This window comes from Lethenteron reissneri, chromosome 31 (assembly GCF_015708825.2).
Source record: "Lethenteron reissneri isolate LAM-NWPU_2019-01 chromosome 31, ASM1570882v1, whole genome shotgun sequence".
Taxonomy (NCBI): Eukaryota; Metazoa; Chordata; class Hyperoartia; order Petromyzontiformes; family Petromyzontidae; genus Lethenteron; species Lethenteron reissneri.
In genome coordinates, this window is record NC_083809.1 from 208,784 (window position 1) to 231,628 (window position 22,845).

At 51.5% G+C, this 22,845-nt stretch overlaps 1 protein-coding gene across 1 annotated transcript in view; it reads right to left on the minus strand.

Annotated features, from left to right (window-relative positions):
* The window catches only part of LOC133349831 (homeobox protein Hox-A13a-like), a 34,110-nt gene extending 15,302 nt beyond the window's left edge, over nucleotides 1–18,808 (minus strand). The window contains exons 1-2 of the mRNA XM_061563635.1: nucleotides 18,666–18,808; nucleotides 13,950–14,639 (exon numbers count right to left, since the gene is read on the minus strand). Of these exons, the coding sequence (XP_061419619.1) occupies nucleotides 13,950–14,639; nucleotides 18,666–18,801 (826 nt within the window). The 5' untranslated portion in view covers nucleotides 18,802–18,808. The remainder of the gene's footprint in view (nucleotides 1–13,949; nucleotides 14,640–18,665) is intronic.
* Between the last annotated feature and the right edge of the window lie 4,037 nt (nucleotides 18,809–22,845).

The window sequence follows — 22,845 nt, forward strand, 5'->3', positions numbered from 1 at the left end:
ACAGCCAAAAACGGATAGCGCGCACAGCCACGGGAAAGAGAATACAGATGTGCGTGCGTGTCTAGAAACACGCGTTTAGATGACGTCACCCTGCTGCTGCTCTATATAAGAACGGGAGACACAGCAGAGCCTCACCATTCTGGCGAATTTCCCGATGATGCTGGATGCAATTACCAGCGAAACGTCGTACTCAAATTGTAAATGTTGTGGTTTCACGCTTCAACACACCGGTGGGCTAAAGCAGTGAACTAAATGTCTTTTGTCAACGTGACACTTTTTTACTGATTGGCCGTGTCGGGTGGTGGAGGGTTACGACACATTTATAAATAACGCGATCTAAACCCAAAAACGTTGATTATGAATAATATTGGTCGCGAAAGCCTGCTACGTGTTAAACTGATTACGTCCTCTAGAAATGTCCACGTGATGAGAATTCACGAGCTTCGAGCTATCATTTGTGAAAGCAAGGTCGCGTCTGAAAGCGAGCTATGCAGCTCAGTGGGGCATGAACTTGGTTAAAAAACTAATATAGTATATAGTTTAGTTTTAATTGCTATAGCCTCCCATGGTCAAGAGGCGAGTTCCATTTCCGGGACGGCATGATCGGGCAAATGTTGAGATGATTTTGATTCTAGATTTGAAGCTTTCGTCACTGCAGGTATTCATACTCTTAGGTTTTTTTCGGTAAAGTCACGTGGGTAGAAAATTAAATAATAATAAATCACGACGTTTCGGAGGCAACACAAGTCTCCGTCTTCAGGTGGGACCGTCACAGCTAGATTTACTGTAAATCTGTTGCCTCCGAAACGTCGTGATGTATTATTGTTTTATTTTATTATTTTTTACCTACGTGACTTGACCGAACAGACCTAAGAGTATAGATTATTTAGCTTCGAAAAATGTCCACGGGATTAAAGGGGCCGTCCGAAAATGACGTCACGCGATTTTGGACGAGTTTTGACCCCCCCCCCCTTTCGTCACACGGCGTCACAAAAAGTTAGACCCCCCCTGAAACATGACGTCACAAAGCTCTGCCCCCCCCCAAAAAAAATTCTTCCAATCGTTTTAAACTATTGTTATTGTAGTGCGTATTAAATGATTTAATGTGGCCCTGCACTCTGATGTTGCAGGAGAAAACATTTATTAAAAAGTCTATTTAATTAAGTAGAACGTATTCTTGGTTCTTTCGGTAAAGAATATGAATCCCTGCAGTCACGAAAGCTTTAAATCAAAATTTAAGTAGAACGTATTGTCTATATTTATTCAAAGTTGCGCATTTTGATGAGACGTCACATTTCTCACCCCCCCCCCCCCCCTCGTCACACATCGTCATAAATGTCTGACCCCCCCCCCCCAGGTGCGTGACGTCATTTATGGACGGCCCCAAAACAACTTTGTTGACCTATCATTTGCGATAGCTTGGTCGCTTCTAAAAAAAGACGTTAATTTGCCAGTGGGGCTTTATCCGGTGAGATAAAATTTTGTTTTGTTTGTTTTTATTTTTATGTGATTTTTTTTACCTTTCCTATACTCGCGTGTTTTTGGATTCTTGTTTTTATTGTTGCAGCGTTCCTACCCCGCGCCCCTCCTGGACATCTATGGAAAAGAGCTTCATAGCTCAGCGGATTTCCCCTCCAAGAGAAATCAACATTCCCATGCTGATATTGTGCAACGCGGGCCACTCGTCCACAGCGTCACCTGTGGACGAACGGCTGAACTGCAATATTCGATTTAAATATAAAAAAATCCCTTAAACTACTACTGAACGGCTTGTTTTTTTGGCTGACGGTCGACAACATCCTTAGCCTTAAGAAGGGGGGGGGGAGACAATCGGCGACGTTTCGGGCAAGGCCCCCCCCCTTTCTTCAGCACACAGCATGTGTCAACTCGCAACGTTTCAATCAACGGCCCTCTTCAATGACTCTTATTCGTGGCACGCAATGCATACTGGAGAAGGGCCACTGCCCGAAACGTCGCCCACATTTTTTGTTTTATTTTAAGGAAGTGTTGCTGACGATTGTGCCGAGTAATTTTACCATAAACTACGACTAATACATTGAAGTACCATCCTTATCATCATCATCATGCAGCTGCCGATGCACTGATCGACGATGTTGGTTATGTATGTACCATGCTGCATTTCTTTCGCACCGTACGTAGCCAGGCCCGTCAAAGGATGAAGGCGCAGCGCCGCAATTGCTTACTCGCGCCACTGCCGCCGGAAGGGCCTCTAAGGGAGAGAGCCATCGGGTTCGCCCCTCTACGGTGGTCTTTGGCCTCCTCTTCCACATCGCGGGAGAGACAGAAACACGGACTTCGCTTCGCTGCAAAGCTGCCTCGCGCTGGCGAGCGATGGGCGGCGCTCGCTATCACCGCTACCGCTTCAAAGCCAACGACGAACACAATTCCACATTCCTATGGCGGGAGCTGGTGTCTATTCGTTGCGGGGCCCACCGCGTGACTTCCCAGAACCACGGCTACCCCGTTGTTGTGTGGACCCCCGAGAAGGACGGACGGACGGATGCGGAGACAAAACTGAACTAACAGACGGGATTTGATTTTAAATTCAGACTCGTTCAGGCGCGGCGCTTTAACCACGCAAGGGGGTCCCCCCCTCCCGCCTGATGATCAATGTAACGTTTCGTCATTATTCCCTCCCCCCACCCTGCTTTACCATCGGCTTTAGCGTCACACTCCACGGGGGCGGTGGCGAATTACTCAGTCCACCTCCACCACGACAACTGCCGATGATGATTATGACGACGGGGCTTTTATCCTGCGTGTCGAGTACGTGCGTGCACGTATGTAGGCGTGTGTGTTCCGAGGCGAAAGCGTGCTTTGTGTGCTTTCAGTCGGCTTCAACGTCACACTCCACGGCAGGAGGCGAATTACTCGGTCCACTCCTGCTGCTGCTGCTGATGCTGCTGACAGGTCTCGTATCCCGCGTGAGTGTTGAGACTCGGAGCAACGTTGGGGGAACTCCAGGCTGAGTGAGGCTGCCCCCCAAATCGGCGATCTGCGCGTGCCTCAGCTTGTAGCCCCCTCCCCCACCCCCCAGCAAAGTTTGAAACAAAAAAATAATTACGTTCCCTATTGTATGTACCATAAGCAGGGACTCGGCTATATTTGTGCCAAATTTCAGCTCTCTAGCCCGTCTAGAACATCATTAAAAACCTACACCACAATCCCGTCTCTGGGCCCCATGTACTACTATTATTATTTGCCTGTGCCCAGACCACTCGGGCGTGTCCGATCATCTCCTCGGATCTCGGAAGCAACGCAGATTAATCACGAATAGTAATAATGGACAACTACTATGGCGTCTTTCACCCGGAGATCACGAGGAGCTGTACAAAACGACAAAGACAAAGATCCCCCGTTTAGCCTTAACAAATTTAAGGGACAAGGGCTGTTAGCGAGCACCTATGAAGGCCGCAACGGCACACGAGGGGATGGGTGGGCTAGCACCACGCCCGACCGCCTTTGTCTCCCCAGTGGCGATGTTTACGACCGCACCAGGTACTCATTTGAGGCCGAGTCGACCTCGGGGAGGCCTAGGGTCGGTTCAGATAATCGTCACTGGTGTTGGCCGTGAGCGGGAATCGAACTCGGGTCGCCAAGTTCTTAGCGCAGCGCGCTAACCGCTACACCACCGCTCCCCACAATACAACACACACACACTGACACACACTGACACACACACACGTGCGGCCACTATGCCCACCGAATTGCACAGACTGCTTCGTGGTTACGTTTCTTTTTGCGGGCAGCATAGGGATGGTGCAGCAAAATCAATAGTTGGACTCTACTGCACGTCTATGCTCCCGGATGTTTTGGTGAAGTATGGTCAAGCAAAGCCTCCCCTTGACCCACACGCCTTGGGGGTAGGTCTTCATCCAGCAGTGTAAATTACAAAGGGCTGTACACGTGCAGTGACATAGAATTGGTCACTAAGCAGCACAGCGCTGGCTGCTGGCAGGGAAGGGGATCTGCAGCTTGTAGCAGCCCAGATTGACAGCAGGCCACGTGATAGACCCGAGAGGTGATCTAGGGGAAAGGTCACGGAAGGGACACGTCCAGAGCCCCCCAGTAGGTTCCAGAAGAGGGGCGTGACCAGGGCGGAGCGAGGCGACGCTGACAGGATAAAAGGAGGACCCCGGGTGGGAGCTCGGGGCTGTCGTTAGGAGTCTGATCTCCTCGTCGTCGTCGTCGCTGCTGAAGATCGTCACCATCGCCGCTGTCGTCTCCACTTGATAATTGCGCTGCTAGACGGAGTTGACCGTCTTAGTTCAGCGTCGTCAGTGTCAGACGGCTAGCGTTGTGTTGTAGGCTCGCACGCAGTGTGGAGTTGCGTATAAGCGAGAGACAGCAGAGTGTGCAACATTGTAGGGTGTGGTGTGTATTGTATAAAGTGTACAAAGTGTGCTCGGTGTTTAATTAAATAATTGCCTCCAAGAAGTTGGTACGTCTCCAACTCAGTCACTACACATGTACAAGGTGGATACAGTGCTATACGGTATACAAACATCAGATATCTGCACGGCATACTATACGTACGCACAACGTGCATGTAAAACACAATTACGCGTACACAGCTATGCATACCCATGTACAAGGACGTAATGATCAGTGTCTGTTTATAATCAGAATATCTATCCTGGAGGAATCCGATGAGCTATGAAGCTCTTTCTTTTTTCACAGATGTCTCTACACTCGACGTGTGGAGCAGTGGCGCCGTGGTTAGCGCACTCCGTTTACCAACTCTGGACGACACCTGAGTTCCATTCCCGGCCACGGCTAACATCAGTGGCGAGTGTAACCGACTGGACATCTGTGAAAATGAGCTTCATAGCTCATCGGATTGCTCCAGTCCAAATTCATGTTGTGATTCTGAACCTCTCAGTCCCACAACGCCACCGCCCCGGTACTACAAAGATCCCCCATATAGCCTTAACAGACTGTAGGGGCAAGTGCTCTCTGCGAGCACCTATAAAGGCCGCAAAGGTACACGAGGAGGTGGGTGGCCAGCACCACACCCGACCGCTTTTGTCTCCCTAGTGGTGATGTTTACACACCGCACCAGGTACTCACTTGAGGCTCAGTCGACCTAGGGGAGGCCCAGGACCGGTTTAGATAATCGTCCATCATCAACATCATCAACTCGAGCAGCATGGGGAAGTATGATTAAAACAATCCCCCCCCCCCTTCATCCAGCAGTGGATTGATAATGGCATGTCTCGATCGGCCCACGAAAACAATCGTGGATACCTCGCCGGTAAAGCAAAGGACACGGGATACACACAAAACAGACGGGCCACCGCCCAGTGGAATGCGTGCATGTGGAAGCCAAGTATTTTCAGTACCTGTCAAAGCCAATTAGTAACACTGCACAGACAATGCGCGGATTGTTGGCATGTGCACGACCAGCAGAGATGCGTAGGGGTTGCATTACCTTCACCCAGCAGTCGATTGATCGTGGCAGAAAAATGTATTATTAAAGTTTAGTTTTATAATTACAATGATTGCGACTTGCAGCAACGGCGCGGCCACTGCAGCACAGTGTCCGCTCCTCGCTCTCAGAGGAGAGAGAGGACGACTCAGAGAGAGAGAGAGGGGACGACTCAGCGAGAGCGAGAGGGCGACTCAAAGAGAGAGAGAGCGACTGAAAGAGAGAGAGCGAGAGGACGACTCAGATAGAGGATGACTCAAAGAGAGAGAGAGAGAGAGAGGGGACAACTCAGCGAGAGCGAGAGGGCGACTCAGAGCGAGAGGGCGACTCAGATAGAGCGAGAGGATGACTCAAAGAGAGAGAGAGAGCGACTCAAAGAGAGAGAGAGAGAGAACGAGAGGACGACTCGGAGATAGGATGACTCAAAGAGAGAGATAGAGGATGACTCAAAGAGAGAGAGAGCGAGGGGACGACTCAGCGAGAGCGAGAGGACGACTCAGAGAGAGAGAGAGAGCGAGAGGACGACTCGGAGAGAGGGAACGACTCAGAGGGGCCAGGTGGAGGAGCCTCAGACGAGGGGCAGTGAAGGCAGCAGCAGCAGCAGCCACGCGGTGACGAGCCGGCGGTACCAATACTTATCCAAGCTCTGCGATTCTCTATGTATGTTTTCATCAAAAGTGAATGAGTGCTTTTATATGTGTGTTGGAGGAAAATGGAATACCCGGCAAAAAAAAACCCAGGCGTGTTGGATGATGATGATGGAATATGAGGATGGTGGTGTTGATGATGGAAGATGCAGTGTATGTGATGATGATGGTGGCCCTGAATGATGAGGAAGTGTCAGGCAAGCAATGGAACGTGAGCGAGAGGACATCGAGCGAGGAGGAGGAGGCGATGGAGTGATGATTATGATCAGCTCATTGTGTGCACCTCCAATTACCAAGGTTGGCTACGTACGGTGCGAAAGAAGTCCAACGTACAGTACATACATACACATTCCACTACGAACCCGAAGTTAGGTTACCGGCCACGGCTAACATCAGTGGCGAGCGATTGCTGAACTGGTCGTGGGCCTCTAGCTCGTTTCGCTGAATCTGCAGTGACCAGTGCGGTGCAGTATGGTCAAACACCTCCGGTGTCCGACCGAGATGGTAGAAGTCTTCATCCAGCAGCGCATTGATCATGGCTGAGGCTGATGATGATGACGGTGGAGTGAAACATGTCGCACGTAGCCTGCCCCATTATTAAATCCTTTATATTAAGTTCGCTTGCTTGCTTGCTTGCGTGCTTCCGTGCTTGCTTGCTTACGACCGTGCAAATCTTTCGGTCGTTTTATAACCCACTTCCCGTGATCCAATCGAGCTGACATTTTGCACACAGACTTGTTGTGCGAGACAATTAATGTTCGTGAACATTTTTTTCCAAAATTTTACACTGTTTAGTGAAAACAACTTAAATATTTAATTACCAATTGCTTAATACTGGCAGACAATTATCTGAACCATAGGTGGCAGCCATCTCAAGCCAGAGGACGAGAGGACTCGAGCCGCCACGCATATAAAGGATTTATAGTGAAAAACTTTGTTTTTACGGGTTATACTTATTGTCAATCAAATGCTGGGTCGCATCGGGCATTTCACCATATCTCACCACGCTGCTCGGCTGCTCGTTGCTTAGTTAAAGGCGGGGAGTATTGACGTGGCAGCACACGCGGACCACAGTACAACACTTCGTATCAGAACGTGCATCGATCCTACAATAATGCCTACCTGTCGAGACATATTACATATCATACTGATGGCACGGTTTCAGATGTAAATAAAGCACATATATATATACCCTCTACATATAAATAAAAACACAGCCGTTTATCAAGCCATTTCTGGACAAACGCCTCGAACCCACCGTTGTTGTCGGCCACGCGGGGTTGTTTGACCATACTTCACCATTCTGGGTCAGCAGCGACGGCTCGGTGAAGACGAGCTTGGTACCGGCTAGGATATTGCTCGCCAGCGGTGGCAAGCCAATGGCCGGGTATCGAACTCATGGGGGGGGGGGGGGGGGGAGAGGGCTTGCGGAATTGATAAAAGATAATTGCTAGCAGATAATTGCTAGAAGATAATTTATCGAAGGTAATTCATAGAAGACAATTGATAGAAGCGCATTGATACAGCACGGCGCGCCCCAACCACAGCACCGCCGCTCCTCCGACGCGCGCACGTGTTACATCATGTCGTGAAATCATCAGCGACGGGGGGGGGGGGGGCTGGGAATGTGGTGGAGCGGTGGCGGAGACGTGGCGATGGGTGCTCGCTTTACGCAATGGAAATCTGCTCGGAGGGAAACGCGTTGTTTTCGCGGTGCAAGCGAGTCGTAGGCGAACGCGCGCACGTGCACGCGCGCGCGCAGACTGGGGGCGATGGTTTGAGCCAAGTCACGGCGACGCATGTGCCGAGCACGTGGGCGCGTGTGCGCGCCTGCCCCCCCCCCCCCCCCCATGTGTACGATTGCTAGGGAAGCTCTGATAAAGCAAGTGGGAAGTACATATTTACACGTGCACTACGACTTGATAATAAGTTCGACGGTAATAAAACGAAACAACAAAACCACACACACACACCCCGTAGAGTGTACACGAAGGAACGAGCGGGCGAGCGGTGGCGCAGTGGTTAGCAACAACGCGCTGAGAGAGAGAGAGAAAAAATCGGTAACAAGTTAAAATCCAGCAGCCTCTGTTCGAGTCTCAGCCGTGGCTAACATCGGTGGCGAAGTGACAGCTGAATGGGTGATGGTCGCGCTCACCACCCCACCGTCTCCACTCCTCCACCACATCCTTCGGCAACAAACCGCATTGTCAAGTGTGGTGAAGTATGGTCAAATAACCCTCCATGATGTGACACGGCGTGGAGAGGAGGACGAGGGGAGGGAAGCGTATCATCCAGCGTGTGATTGATAAAAGGGGCCTTGCAAATAATACTTGATGTTCTAACTTTAAATGTAATATTCGTAACAATAGAAATCCTATAAGGAGATAAATTCACAAGTGGCTGTGTGCGTGTCCTATTAAATGCGTGCCGTGCTGGCTTTCATAGGTGCTCGCGAACAGCACTTGCCCCAAATGTCTGTGTAGGCTATACGGGGGGATCTTTGTCTTTGTACTGGAAATTATCTCCCTCCGCCATGTTAATTAACTGATCAGCTGTAGCTATATATCCGGATTAAATTAAACACAAGCTTGTTTTGCGTTTTCTTTTTGTCAGAGACACAATTATATATTTTTAGTGAACAAAAATAAATGATCATCATCTCGCGGGCCTTCTTGCGAAGACAGCCGTTATTCATCCAGCAGTGGATTTATCATGCCTGATGATGATAGATGCTGATGATGAAATATAATAATAATAATAATAATAATTTTGAGTCAATATTCTCAAAGGCAATTTTATCCGATATATTTATTCAATAAAACGATACGCACCCAAGCACCGGTATGCAGACTCACAATCTTTATTTATCCTGGAGAAATCCGATGAGCTATGAAGCTCTTTTTCACAGATGTGCAGTGGGGGGCGGGGGGGGCAGAAAGTTGCAACAACAAACAATTCAACACAACGAAAGTAAAAGGAAATTACTAATTAATAAAAATACCTAAAATAGATCAAGTATATATAAGTAAAAATTACATAAGTTGCATACGATAGTCGTACGTTTGTTTAAGTGTACCATACAATATGGGTATTATGGTCTTACACCATGTAAGGTGTATACTCTTAGGTGGGACCGTCACACCTGATGACGGAGACTTGTGTTGCCTCCGAAACGTCGTGATTTATCATTTTATTTCTTTTATTATTTCTATTATTTTTATTTTTACCTACGTGACTTTACCGAAAAAACCTAAGAGTATGAATTATTGCAATCACGAAAGCTTCAAATCTAGAACATGTATGGTGTGTTGAAGACCATGTACTGGATTTTTACGTATTGATTTAAATACATTTTCGACATCGGTTAAATCTTACGGAGTATTGCATCGGATACCCGATTACCTTGAAAAGTATGCGCGTGTCTATGTAGATAGTTTATTATTGTTTACATTAGATATGTATACGCACAGACACGATACTCATGAGTGTGTATGTGTCTGATACGTTAAGCGTGTACGTATTTGATATGTAGAATTACGTGTGCAAGACGCACACACACGCGTACATGCTTACTACGTCTGTGTTGGGGGCACGCGCAGAAAGAACGATCCATAAAAGTAGAGGAACCTTAAACTAAAACCGGTAATGAAGTTGAACCGGTTTCAGGAATTTATTTACCCGTTTCAAAAGTCGAGAAACCGATGGTTACTTTTTTAAAGTTGAATTTTTGCATTTTTTAAATAATTGTAATCCTTGCTATTCTGCGAACAATTCAAACCGCGTGGCTTACTTTCGCCTCGTTTTTCCGTTTAATACTCGAACCGACGAGGGTTCACCATAACTCGCCGCCTTCAAATACACGCGGACTCGTTCCACGCCGCGCGCGCCCGATGATTGTTCAACTCTTTCCCACGTGACGCGCCAAGCAAGTCACGCGGTCTGGCGTCGCGCGGAACACGTGGCGTTTGCGCACGCGCACGTGGAACGCGTGTACACACGCACGCGCACTGAGCTCCATCGTGCATTTTAATTATATGAACGCAGCCGGCGTGAATTGGGTGTAAAGGGACACGCGGTGTGATTTCGTGATAGCCGAGCGGAGCCGGAGGGGGGGGGTGGGTAATTGCCTTGCGCAAGGGTCGGCATCACGCGGCTCTTTTAACGCGGACTGCTTCGAAGCTCCCGACAGCTCCATTTGCAAAGTAACAAAACAAAAACATCAACCACAACGCCCCCCCCCTCCCCCTCCTAATTATTTTCGATAATCTAAAACAAGCTCAACAACGATTCGTGACGCGGTATTGCAAATCATTGTTGCGCGCGTGCCCTTCTTAATAAGATAGCAATTGCACGCAAAAAAAAACCCGCACGTACGGTTTGACGTTATTAAGTAGCGTCCTGTGATCGCATACGTTGAGGCTCTATCAATATTGTAGTTTCTGTTGTTGTTGTTGTGCCGAATTCGAAGCAAATGTTTCTCCTTGTTATTTTGGATGAACGAGCCCCGATTTAGACGTGTTTTGGAAGCTGCACAGTATTTCTACATGTGGGGGCCAAACCGGTAACCGGTATTAACCGGTTTTTGTTTTGTTTAATACGGTTATCGGTACCGTGCGTATACCGCACACATCGACTGCATGCGCACGGTTCGCGTATTTACCTGTGGAATTGATTGTGTGCACACTCACGAATGCCACCGTTACAACACGAGAGTGAGCGTGCACGTACACATTCACACAGTGCGTACAATCTGCACGCACCATGCGTGTGGACGTCTTTGATACGTACACACAAATTACATTGCATCATTACAGTTGGGTGTGTGTGTGTGTGTATATGGGGAGCGGTGGTGTAGCGGTTAGTGCGCTGCGCTATGAACCCGGCGACCCGGGTTCGATTCCCGCTCACGGCCAACATCAGTGACGATTATCTGAACCGGTCCTGGGCCTCCTCTAGGTCGACTCAGCCTCAAATTAGTACCTGCTGCGGTGTGTAAACATCACCACTAGGGAGACAAAGGCGGTCGGGCGTGGTGCTGGCCACCCACCCCCTCGTGTACCGTTGCGGCCTTCATAGGTGCTCGCTAACAGCACTTGCCCCTACAGTCTGCTAAGGCTATATGGGGGATCTTTTTATATACACACACACAACTATATATATACACACACACACGCTCCACTTTTTTCAAAACATTTCTTGCTGTGGTTTTCACACCTGACGATGATTTCTTGTGTTGCAATCGAAACGTCGTGAGAAATGTATTGTTTTATTTTTATTATCTTATTATTTCCCTTCTACGTGACTTTACCGAAATAACCAAGAATATGAAACTCTGTGAATGTACACATATATGTATGTACTTGTTAGATATGCACGTAACGATTACATACGGATTATAATACGCAATGAGCACATGGCATTGATGTACACTATGTGTGTAGTGTTGTGTACATACAGGCTGTACATAATATATACACTCGCTTAATATATATTCCACATATACATACCAATTTCATTAACAATTTACACGCGGTGTGTACATATATATGTAGATACACACAATATTACACTCGTTTGTATGCCGTGTGTACACAATAATTACGAACCTTATATATACAATATACACAATGTATAAATAAATCGCACGGACGTTATACAACTTTGTGTGTGTGTACATAAATTAGCATGCGTAATAGCCACAGGTGTGTGTGTATGTAATATGCAATTGTAAACAGAAAAGTGTAAACAATATACAAGACTATGTATTTTACATGAATAATTATAAAACATGCGCATTTCACGCAAAGCATACTAAAGCACACATAATACACACACACACGCATCGCTACACGCACACGTGTTGCTACACACATATAACTCGCAACACGTATTTATTATCCACGTACGAAACAGACAAAAACACAGCTCCCCCCGTGTAGCCTGTAACAGACTGTTGGGGCAAGTGCTGTTAGCGAGCACCTACGAAGGCCGGCACGGCACACGAGAGGGTGGGTGGTCAGCACCACGCCCGGCCGTCTTTGTCTCCCCAGTGGCGATAATTTTACACACCACACCAGGTACTCATTTGAGGCCGAGTCGACCTAGGGGGACGCCCAGGACCGGTTCAGGTAATCGTCACCACCGGTGTTGATCGTGAGCGAAAATCGAACTCGGGCCGCTGGGTTCGTAGCGCAGCGCGCTAACCGCTGCGCCACCGCTCCCCACGAACACGCAAACACACACGTACACCCAAATACATAAACACAGCCCATCCTCACGCATATACAAACACACAATGCAGTATACCACACACACACATACAACAAAAACACAACGTTTACAAACGCGTATATAAAAGACAACACACACTCGCTCACACACACACAGAGATAAACACACAACTCCCTGACGCAAATACACACATCCACACGCAAAGACAAAGATCCCCCAAATAGCCCTAACACACTGTTGGGGCAAGTCCTATTAGCGAGTAGCACCTACGAAGGCCGGCACGGCACACGAGGGGGGTGGGTGTCCGGCACCGCGCCCGACCGCCTTTGTCTCCCCAGTGGCGATGTTTACACACCGCACCAGGTACTCATGTGAGACCCAGTCGACCGAGGGGAGGCCCAGCACCAATTCAGATAATCGTCACTGATGTTGATGGCCGTGAGCGGGAATTGAACTTGGGACGCCGGGTTCATAACGCAGCGCTCTAACCGCTTGCACCATCGCTCCCCCCACAGACACAACACACACACACACGCGCCCAAAGACAAACGAAAAAGATCCCCCCGTGTAGCCTCAACAGACTGTAGGGGCAAGTGCTGTTAGCGAGCAGCACCTATAAAGGCCGAAACGGCACACGAGGGGGTGGGGGTTGGCCCACACCACGCCCGGCCGCCTTTGTCTCCCCAGTGGTGATTTTTGCACATGACAGCAGGTACGTATGCACACGCAGACCTCTACAACGCGAACGTGTACAACACCGACACACACTCCCCTGCACACTCACACCTCCAAAAGACAAAACTCGGCACTGCACCCGAGGGGGTGGGTGGCCAACACCACGCCCGGCCGTCTTTGTCTCCCAAGTGGCGATGATTTTACACACCCAACCAGGTACTCATTTGAGGCCAAGTCGACCTAGGGAAGGCCCGGTACCGATTCAGATAATCGGCACTGGTGTTGGCCGTGAGCGGGAATCGAACCCGGGTCGCCAGGTTCGTAGCGTAGCGTGCTAACCGCTGCACCACCGCTCCCCCACCCTTGTACACTCACACACAGACACCCGTGTACACACACACACACAGACACACACCCGTGTACACACACATACACCCGTGTACACACACACAGATACTCACCCGTGTACACACACACACACAGACACCCTTGTACACACAGACACACACGTGTACACACACACATAGCCACTCACCCGTCTACACACACACACACAGACCCTTACCCGTGTACACACAGACACCCGTGTACACACACAAACCCTTATCCATGTACACAGATACTCACCCAGACACCCGTGTACACACACACAGACACCCGTGTACACACACACACAGACACTCACCCGTGTACACACACACACAGACACCCGTGTACACACACACAGACACCCGTGTACACACACACAGACACCCGTATACACACACACACAGAGACACCCGTGTACACACACACAGACCCTTACCCGTGTACACACACACAGACACTCATCCTTGTACACACACACAGACACCCGTGTACACACACAGACACACCCGTGTACACACACACACAGACACACACACACCCACGCCGCTCACAGCCACTCGCACTCACTCCGACCTCACCTGCGAGCGGCGACTTCCACAGGTGTGACAGCTGACTCTGCTCCTTGGCGCAGTACATTTGCCCGTTCCATCCATTGGGCAGCGCCCACGGCTGATGGTGGTATCCGTCCATTCCGTGGTGAAGGATGGGGTCGTGGCGACCTTCGCTCGGCGGGGCGAGCGACGCGTGCGGCACCACGGGCATGTCTAAGTAGCCCGGCATGTGCTGATGATGGTGGTGGTGGTGGTGATAAGCGCTGCCGTAGCTGGGGTAGAAGGCGAAGTCTTTAGCTGCACGCCCGCTCGTGTAATCATCACCCACACCGCCTCCACCAATACCACCACCACCACCAACGACACCGCCTCCACCACCACCGATACCACCGCCGCCGCCGCCACCACCGACGCCGCCGCCTCCAGCAGCAACGGATGAGCCGACGCCGTTGCTCGGTTGTAGTCCCACGGAGACGTCCTGCACGTATTTGTCGACGAGCGAGTGCGGCCCGTAGCCCGAGGCGAGGCTCGCGGCCGCCGTCTGCGCCGCCGATCCGCAGGTCGCTTTCACGTGGGCGCCCATTCCGTGACCCACGCGGCAGCCGTAGTAGCCGCTCGCGCCGAAGGGGTAGCCGTAGCCGAGGGTGGCGGCCGTCGGGGAACCTTGCGGGGCCTGGCAAGGTGGGCACGAGGAGGAGGAGGAGGTCTTCACGCCGTCTGTCAAGCGATGGGGGGGGGGGAGGGGGGTGAGACACACACGTGGCGGTAGTGGGTGATTTGATTGATGATGATACGATAGTGTACGCGCGCGCGCGCGGATGGATGTATGGTGAGTTGTCAATATTAGAGGTTTGTGTTGGGTTAGATCGCGTGTGTCGTTAAACCCGCCACCACCCGACACAGTCAACTAGTATGGGTTGTTACGTATATAGAACGTGGCCAATTCGTCACTAGTACAGCACTAAACGGTGTGTTGGAGAACCAAGCCACAGCATTTATATATTTTATATTTTCGCGATCTCACCAAAACAACCTCTATTGTGGACGATATTGGTCGCGAAAGTCTGCTACGTGTTAAATGGTGGATTGTGTGGATTGTGTGCCACGTGTACACGTGCGTGTGTGCGTGCGTGTGTGTACACGTGCTCACGGCCAACACCAGCGACGACTATCTGAACCGGTCGTGGGCCTCCCCGAGGTCGCCTCAAACGAGCAACCTGGTGCCGTGCGCAAACATCGCCACTGGGGAGACAAAGGCGGCCGGGCGTGGCGTTGGCCACCCACCCCCTCGTGTGCCGTGCCCGGCATTCATAGGTGCTCGCTAACACGACTTGCCCCTCTACAGTATGTCAAGGCTACACGGGTGATCTTTGTTTTTGTGTTACCGAATGCGCACACACGAACACGTGTGCGCATTGTGGGGAGCGGTGGAGTCGCGCTGCTAAGAGAACTCGGCGATGCAGATTGATGATGATGACGATGCAGTGCTCGTGATGCTGACGGTGGCTGTGTTCTGTGATCTTTTGAAGCGCACGCGATGCGTGTAGTAGTCCAGCCACGTAGAAGGCATGCGGATGATGATGTTGGTAACGATGCTGATAATGATGGTGCAATGACAAAGTCATCGATAGGATGATGATGATGATGATGGTGGTGTTGTACACGATGCTGTGGCGATGCCACAGCACGCAATGATAATGACAATATTGATGATGATTATTATGGAGGTAATATAATAATTTATTTGGAGACTGTCACGCAACCGCGGCGAGTATCCGCGATGTTCCTTCTTGGCTCGCGGTCAAATTTTATCGAGATGATGACGCGTGCCGTTTGCGATGATGACGATGCTGTCCGAAGATACGAAGACGATGTCTAGATGCAATCATCAGCGGCCTCTTCATGATTGTATAGATCACGATAATCACGGGACAAGCGCGAATGAACCACGACGTCGACGACGCATGATCACAATCGATGCAATCATTACCACCCCCCATCGTGCGTACAGTACTGTACATGCAATCAATCTCTCTCGCGCACACAAACGACACACACACGTGAGTGTGTGTGGGGAGCGGTAGTGCAGCGGTTAGCGCGCTGCGCTATGAACCTGGCGATCCGGGTTCGATTCCCGCTCACGGCCAATACGCGATTATCTGAACCGGTCCTGGGCCTCCCCTAGGTCGACTCAGCCTGAAATAAGTACCTGGTGTGGTGAGTAAACATCGCCACTGGGGAGACAAAGGCGGTCGGGCGTGGTGCTGGCCACCCACCCCCTCGCGTACCGTTCCGGCCTTCTTAGGTGCTCGCTAACAGCACTTGCCCCTACAGTCTGTTAAGGCTATACGGGGGATCTTTGTCTTTTTATTTTTTTGTGAATAATATGAAGATCATCAGTGTAGCCGGCACGGGAGTTTAGGGCAAGTGACTGCTGCGAGAACCGATCAGAGGATGGCGTCTATCATGGGGCGCACAAAGGGAGGCATTGGCCTGGCCAGAACCACGCATTGCCGACCGCCTTTGTCTCCCCCGGTGCGGATATTTTAGAAAAAATCGCACCAGGCCACTCATTTCAGTCGATCTCAGGAACTGGTTTAGATCGTCGCTTCAAATGACGTCCGATATATTGGCAAGAGCGTAAGCGAGACTCCAACTCGGGCTTTTCTGGAATTCAGAGCGCAGTGCGCTAACCACTGCGCCACTACTCCCCACCTATGTATAAAACACAAAGACAAAAGATCCCCCCGTACAGACTGTTGGGGCAAGTTTTGTTAGGGAATAGCACAGATGAAGGCGCTCCTTGCTAACACCACTCCTGGCCGCCCTTTTTCACCGCACCGGGTCACACATTTAAGGCTGAGCCGACCTAGGGGGGGAGGTGCAATCGAACTTGGCCCTTGATGGATTCGTTGAATCGCAGCGCGCTAACCACTGCGCCACGGCTCCCCCAACTCCATACGCGCAGAATCAGAATCTTTATTTATCCTGGAGAAATCCGATGAACATGTGAAGCTCTTTCACATGTCCAGTAGGACAAATATCCCCCGTATAGCCTTAACAGACTGTTGGGGCAAGTGCTGTTAGCGAGAACGTTTGAAGGCCGGAACGGCACACGAGGGGGTGGTTGGCCAGCACCACGCCCGACCACCTTTGTCTCTCCAGTGACGATGCTTACACACCGCGCCAGGTACTCATTTGAGGCCGAGTCGACTTAGGCGAGGCCCAGGACCGGTTCAGATAATCGTAACTGGTTGCTGGCCGTGAGCGGGAATCTAACTCGGGTAAGCCGGGTTCGTAGCGCGGCGTAGCGCTAACCACTGCGCCACCGTTCCTCATACACCACACACCCACAACCAACACGCACACGCTCACACGCACCCAACACACGCACAAAGATCCGCCCGTGTAGACTGTAACAGACTGTTGTTGTACTGGCCACCCACATCCCTCGTGTGCCGTGTCGGCCTTCGTAGGTGCTCGTTAATAGCACTCTTGCCGCAACACACAGCACCACACACACAACTAGTACACACACCACAACACACTCACGCCACAACTAGTACACATACCACGACACACACACATCCCCCAAGACAAAGATCCCCGTATAGTCTTAACAGACTGTTGGGGCAAGTGCTATTAGCGAGCACCTATGAAGGCCGCAGAGGCACGCAAAGGGTGTGGCCAGCTCTACGCCCGGCCGCCTTTGTCTCTCCAGTGGCGATGTTTACACCCCGCAAGCCAGGTACTCATTTGAGGCTGAGTCGACCTGGGGGAGGCCCAGGACGGGTTAGGATAATGGCCACTGGGGTTGGCCATGAGCGGGAATCGAACCTGGGTCTATAGGTTCGTAGCGCAGAGCGTTGACCGCTACACCACCGCTCCCCACACACCATCACACACACACCACACACACACACACCACACACACACACCACACACACCCCACCACACACACACCACCACATACACCACGACACACACACCACCACCACACACGACACACACATACCATACACCAAACAAAGACAAAGATCCCCCGTATAGCCTTAACAGACTGCAGGGGCAAGTGCTGTTAGCGAGCACCTATGAAGGCCGGCACGGCACACGAGGTGGTGGGTGGCCAACACCACGCCCGGCCGCCTTTGTCTCCCCTAGTGGCGATGTTTACACATCGCACCAGGTACTCATTTGAGACTTAGTCGACCTAGAGGAAGCCCAGGACCGGTTCAGATAATCGTCACCGGTGTCGGCCGTGAGCGGGAATCGAACCCGGGTCGCCAGGTTCATAGCACACAAACACACACACCACGAAACACACACACCACGAAACACACACCACGAAACACACACACACCACGACACACACACACCACAATACAATACAATACAAAAAAGATCCCCCGTATAGCCTTAACAGACTATAGGGGCAAGTGCTGTTAGCGAGCACCTATGAAGGCCAGAACGGTACACGAGGGGGTGGGTGGCCAGCACCACGCCCGACCGCCTTTGCCTCCCCAGTGGCGATGTTCACACACCGCACCAGGTACTCATTTCAGGCTGAGTCGACCTAGGGGAGGCCCACGAGCGGTTCAGATAATCGTCACTGGTGTTGGCCGTGAGCGGGAATCGAACCCTGGTCGCAAGGGTTCATAGCGCAGCGCGCTAACCGCTACACTACCGCTCCCCCACTGAAACACACACACCCCACACACACACCACACCCCAAGACACACTAACCCGTCTGTCCAGCGTTCGCGGGCGCCATGCTGTCTTGCTGCAGCGTCCCCTTGCCGATGCCGTCCAAGGCGCCGTTGTCGTAAAGGAACATGACGCGCTCCCCCAGACCCGGGTGCAGCACCAATGCCGAAGTCATAGCCCAGTCGAGTCCGGCATTCGAGCAAGACCCAGCCACGGGTTTTTCCTTTTTAACGCGACGTGGGGGGGTGGGTGGGGGGGTGGTGGTGGTGGTGGGTGGGGTGGTGTGGGTCTTGAGGTTTTTGGGGAGGAGGTGCCTCTTGCAGAGTGTGTGTCTGGAGGCAGGATGGAGTGGTTTAGTGGTGGGGGCGCTGTGGGTTGAGTGTGCGGCGGTGTGGGGGGTGGGGTGGTGGGTGGAGGCTGGGTGGAGTCGGTGGGTGGTGGTGGGAGGGGGTGATGTGGACAAGCAACTGCAGCCACTAGCCTGGCTTCGCTGTCACCCCGACCACCACCACCACCACCGCCCCGTGATATGCAAATTGGCTATTGACGCGCAGACGTGAAAATCTTCAGGATGTTTCACTTGGATCTACCTTTCTTCGGGGGGTGGGTAGGGGTGGGTGGGTGGGTGGGAGGTAAGGTGGAGGGCGATGAAGCTGGGGGGGGGGGGGTAGAGGGTTTGGGGTTAGCGGGCCGTGGAAGGAATGCTAAATTGCAAAATAGGAGTTCGGGACGAGATGTGATGGGTGGGTTTAAACAATGAGACGCGGTTTGTCGTGTAATTTTTTTTGGCGGTCGTTGCTGCCTGCCGCATGTGTTTATGCGTGTTCTGTGTTCTCTGTGTGTGTACGTGCGCGTGTAGGTAGACTCAGCCTCGAGTGGATACCTGGTGCGGTGGCCGAGCGTGGTGCTGGCCATCCCTCGCGTGCCGTCCCGGCCTTCATAGGTGCTCGCTAACAGCACTTGCCCCAACAGTCTGTTAAGGCTACACGGGGCATCTTTGTATTTGTGTATAGATCGACCCAGCGTTAAATGAGTAGCTGGTGCGTTGTGTAAACATTCCCACTCGGGAGACAAAGGGGGCCGGGCGTGGTGTCGGCCAGCCACCCTCTCGTGTGCTGTTCCGACCTTCATAGGTGCTCGCTAATAGCACTCGCCCCAATAGTTTGCTCAGGATATATGGGAGGGGGGGGGGGTATTTGTCTTTTGTTTGCGTGTTGTAGAGGTGTGTGGGTCACGTGTTGTAGAGGTGTGTGGGTCACGTGTTGTAGAGGTGTGTGGGTCACGTGTTGTAGAGGTGTGTGGGTCACGTGTTGTAGAGGTGTGTGGGTCACGTGTTGTAGAGGTGTGTGGGTCACGTGTTGTAGAGGTGTGTGGGTCACGTGGTGTAGAGGTGTGTGGGTCACGTGTTGTAGAGGTGTGTGGGTCACGTGGTGTAGAGGTGTGTGGGTCACGTGTTGTAGAGGTGTGTGGGTCACGTGTTGTAGAGGTGTGTGGGTCACGTGTTGTAGAGGTGTGTGGGTCACGTGTTGTAGAGGTGTGTGGGTCACGTGTTGTAGAGGTGTGTGGGTCACGTGGTGTAGAGGTGTGTGGGTCACGTGTTGTAGAGGTGTGTGGGTCACGTGTGGTGGAGGTGTGTGGGTCACGTGTTGTAGAGGTGTGTGGGTCACGTGTTGTAGAGGTGTGTGAGTCACGTGTTGTAGAGGTGTGTGGGCTGCGTGTTGTAGAGGTGTGTGGGTCACGTGTTGTACAGGTGTGTGGGTCACGTGTTGTAGACGTGTGTGGGTCACGTGTTGTAGACGTGTGTGGGTCACGTGTTGTAGAGGTGTGTGGGTCACGTGTTGTACAGGTGTGTGGGTCACGTGTTGTAGAGGTGTGTGGGTCACGTGTTGTAGAGGTGTGTGGGTCACGTGTTGTAGAGGTGTGTGGGTCACGTGTTGTACAGGTGTGTGGGTCACGTGTTGTAGAGGTGTGTGGGTCACGTGTTGTAGAGGTGTGTGGGTCACGTGTTGTAGAGGTGTGTGGGTCACGTGTTGTAGAGTTGTGTGAGTTACGTGTTGTAGAGGTGTGTGGGTTACGTGTTGTAGAGGTGTGTGGGTCACGTGTTGTACAGGTGTGTGGGTCACGTGTTGTAGAGGTGTGTGGGTCACGTGTTGTAGAGGTGTGTGGGTCACGTGTTGTAGAGGTGTGTGAGTTACGTGTTGTAGAGGTGTGTGGGTTACGTGTTGTAGAGGTGTGTGGGTCACGTGTTGTACAGGTGTGTGGGTCACGTGTTGTACAGGTGTGTGGGTCACGTGTTGTACAGGTGTGTGGGTTACGTGTTGTAGAGGTGTGTGGGTCACGTGTTGTAGAGGTGTGTGGGTCACGTGTTGTAGAGGTGTGTGGGTCACGTGTTGTAGAGGTGTGTGGGTCACGTGTTGTAGAGGTGTGTGGGTCACGTGTTGTAGAGGTGTGTGGGTTGCGTGTTGTAGAGGTGTGTGGGTCACGTGTTGTAGAGGTGTGTGGGTCACGTGGTATAGAGGTGTGTGGGTCACGTGTGGTGGAGGTGTGTGGGTCACGTTTTGTAGAGGTGTGTGGGTCACGTGTTGTAGAGGTGTGTGGGTCACGTGTTGCACAGGTGTATGGGTCACGTGTTGTAGAGGTGTGTGGGTCACGTGTTGTAGAGGTGTGTGGGTCACGTGTTATAGAAGTGTGTGGGTCACGTGTTGTAGAGGTGTGTGGGTCACGTGTTGTACAAGTGTGTGGGTTACGTGTTGTACAGGTGTGTGGGTCACGTGTTGTAGAGGTGTGTGGGTCACGTGTTGTAGAGGTGTGTGGGTCACGTGTTGTACAGGTGTGTGGGTTACGTGTTGTCCAGGTGTGTGGGTCACGTGTTGTAGAGATGTGTGGGTCACGTGTTGTAGAGGTGTGTGGGTCACATGTTGTCCAGGTGTGTGGGTTACGTGTTGTCCAGGTGTGTGGTTGTGTTTGTGAGCGGTAGTGTAGCGGTTTGCGGTCTGCACTAAAAGCACGACGACCCGAGTTCGATTCTCGCTCACGGCAAGCAACCAGAGACGATTATCTGAACCGGTCCTGGGCCTCCAATAAGTCGACTCAGCCTCCAATGGGTACCTGGTTGCGGTGTTGTAAACACCGCCACGATCGTGACAAAGGGAGGCCGGGCGTGGTGCTGACCACCCACCCACCCTCTTATGCCGTGCCGACCTTCATAGGTGCTGTGTGTGCGATTTGTGTACAAAAAATATTGGTTAACACGTGCATTTTTCTATATCTGCGTGTGTATGTATGTATGTACAGAGTGTGAACACGTGTATGTAACTCTGTATGTGATTACACGCATGTTATCCAGATAACACACGTGTCTGTGTGTGTGAGTGTGAGCGCGTGGTGTTGGCCGCCCACCTCCTCGTGTGCCGTTCTGGCCTTCATAGGTGCTCGCTAACAGCATTTGCCCCAACAGTCTGTTAAGGCTACACGGGGGTGGGGGGGGGGGGGTCTTTGTCTGTGTGCGTGCGTGTGTTGTGCGCGTGTCTTGCCGCGTGTGTTGCATGCGTGTGCGGCGCGACACGGACCTGACCGTACGAGTTCGATTCCCGGGCTACGGCGAACATCGGTGGTGGTGGCGGTGGTGATCGGAGCCAGACTCGGGCCTCCGCCTTGCCTGTCCATCTCATCTATCTGAAACTCCGATGTTTAAACTCTTTACATAGTTCAAAGCCCGGAGGCCTTATATAGTTTTTGTTTGTTTGCAATGCGTAGTGCTTTGAAAAATAAATCACGACGACAGTAATACGTAATTCAAGTTTAATTAACAGAACATGTGCACGTGAATTTCATTTGAATTCGTTCGCGAACGCCGCCGAGGCGATGTGCTTGGGGTTACGGGGGAGGAATCCAGCACGGCACCTCAGGTCCGACTGCATCGCGGGTCACGGGGAGGAAACGCGGACCGCTGGATTATCGGAGCGGTTATATCCTTGCCTGTTTATAACACGCGGTGGTCTTTGGCGGCCGATATCATCCATAATACACGTAGGGGCTTTCTCTGTGTCGTGAAACCCGCCACCACCCGATACAGCCAATTAGGAAGGTTTGACACATTAAACAGAACGTGCCAATTCGTTACTAGTACAGCGCACCGGTGTGGCGGAGAGCAAATCCACGGCATCTCATCGTCTATTCATGGATTCGCGAACTGGTTAGACTGTGTCCGTTTAATATT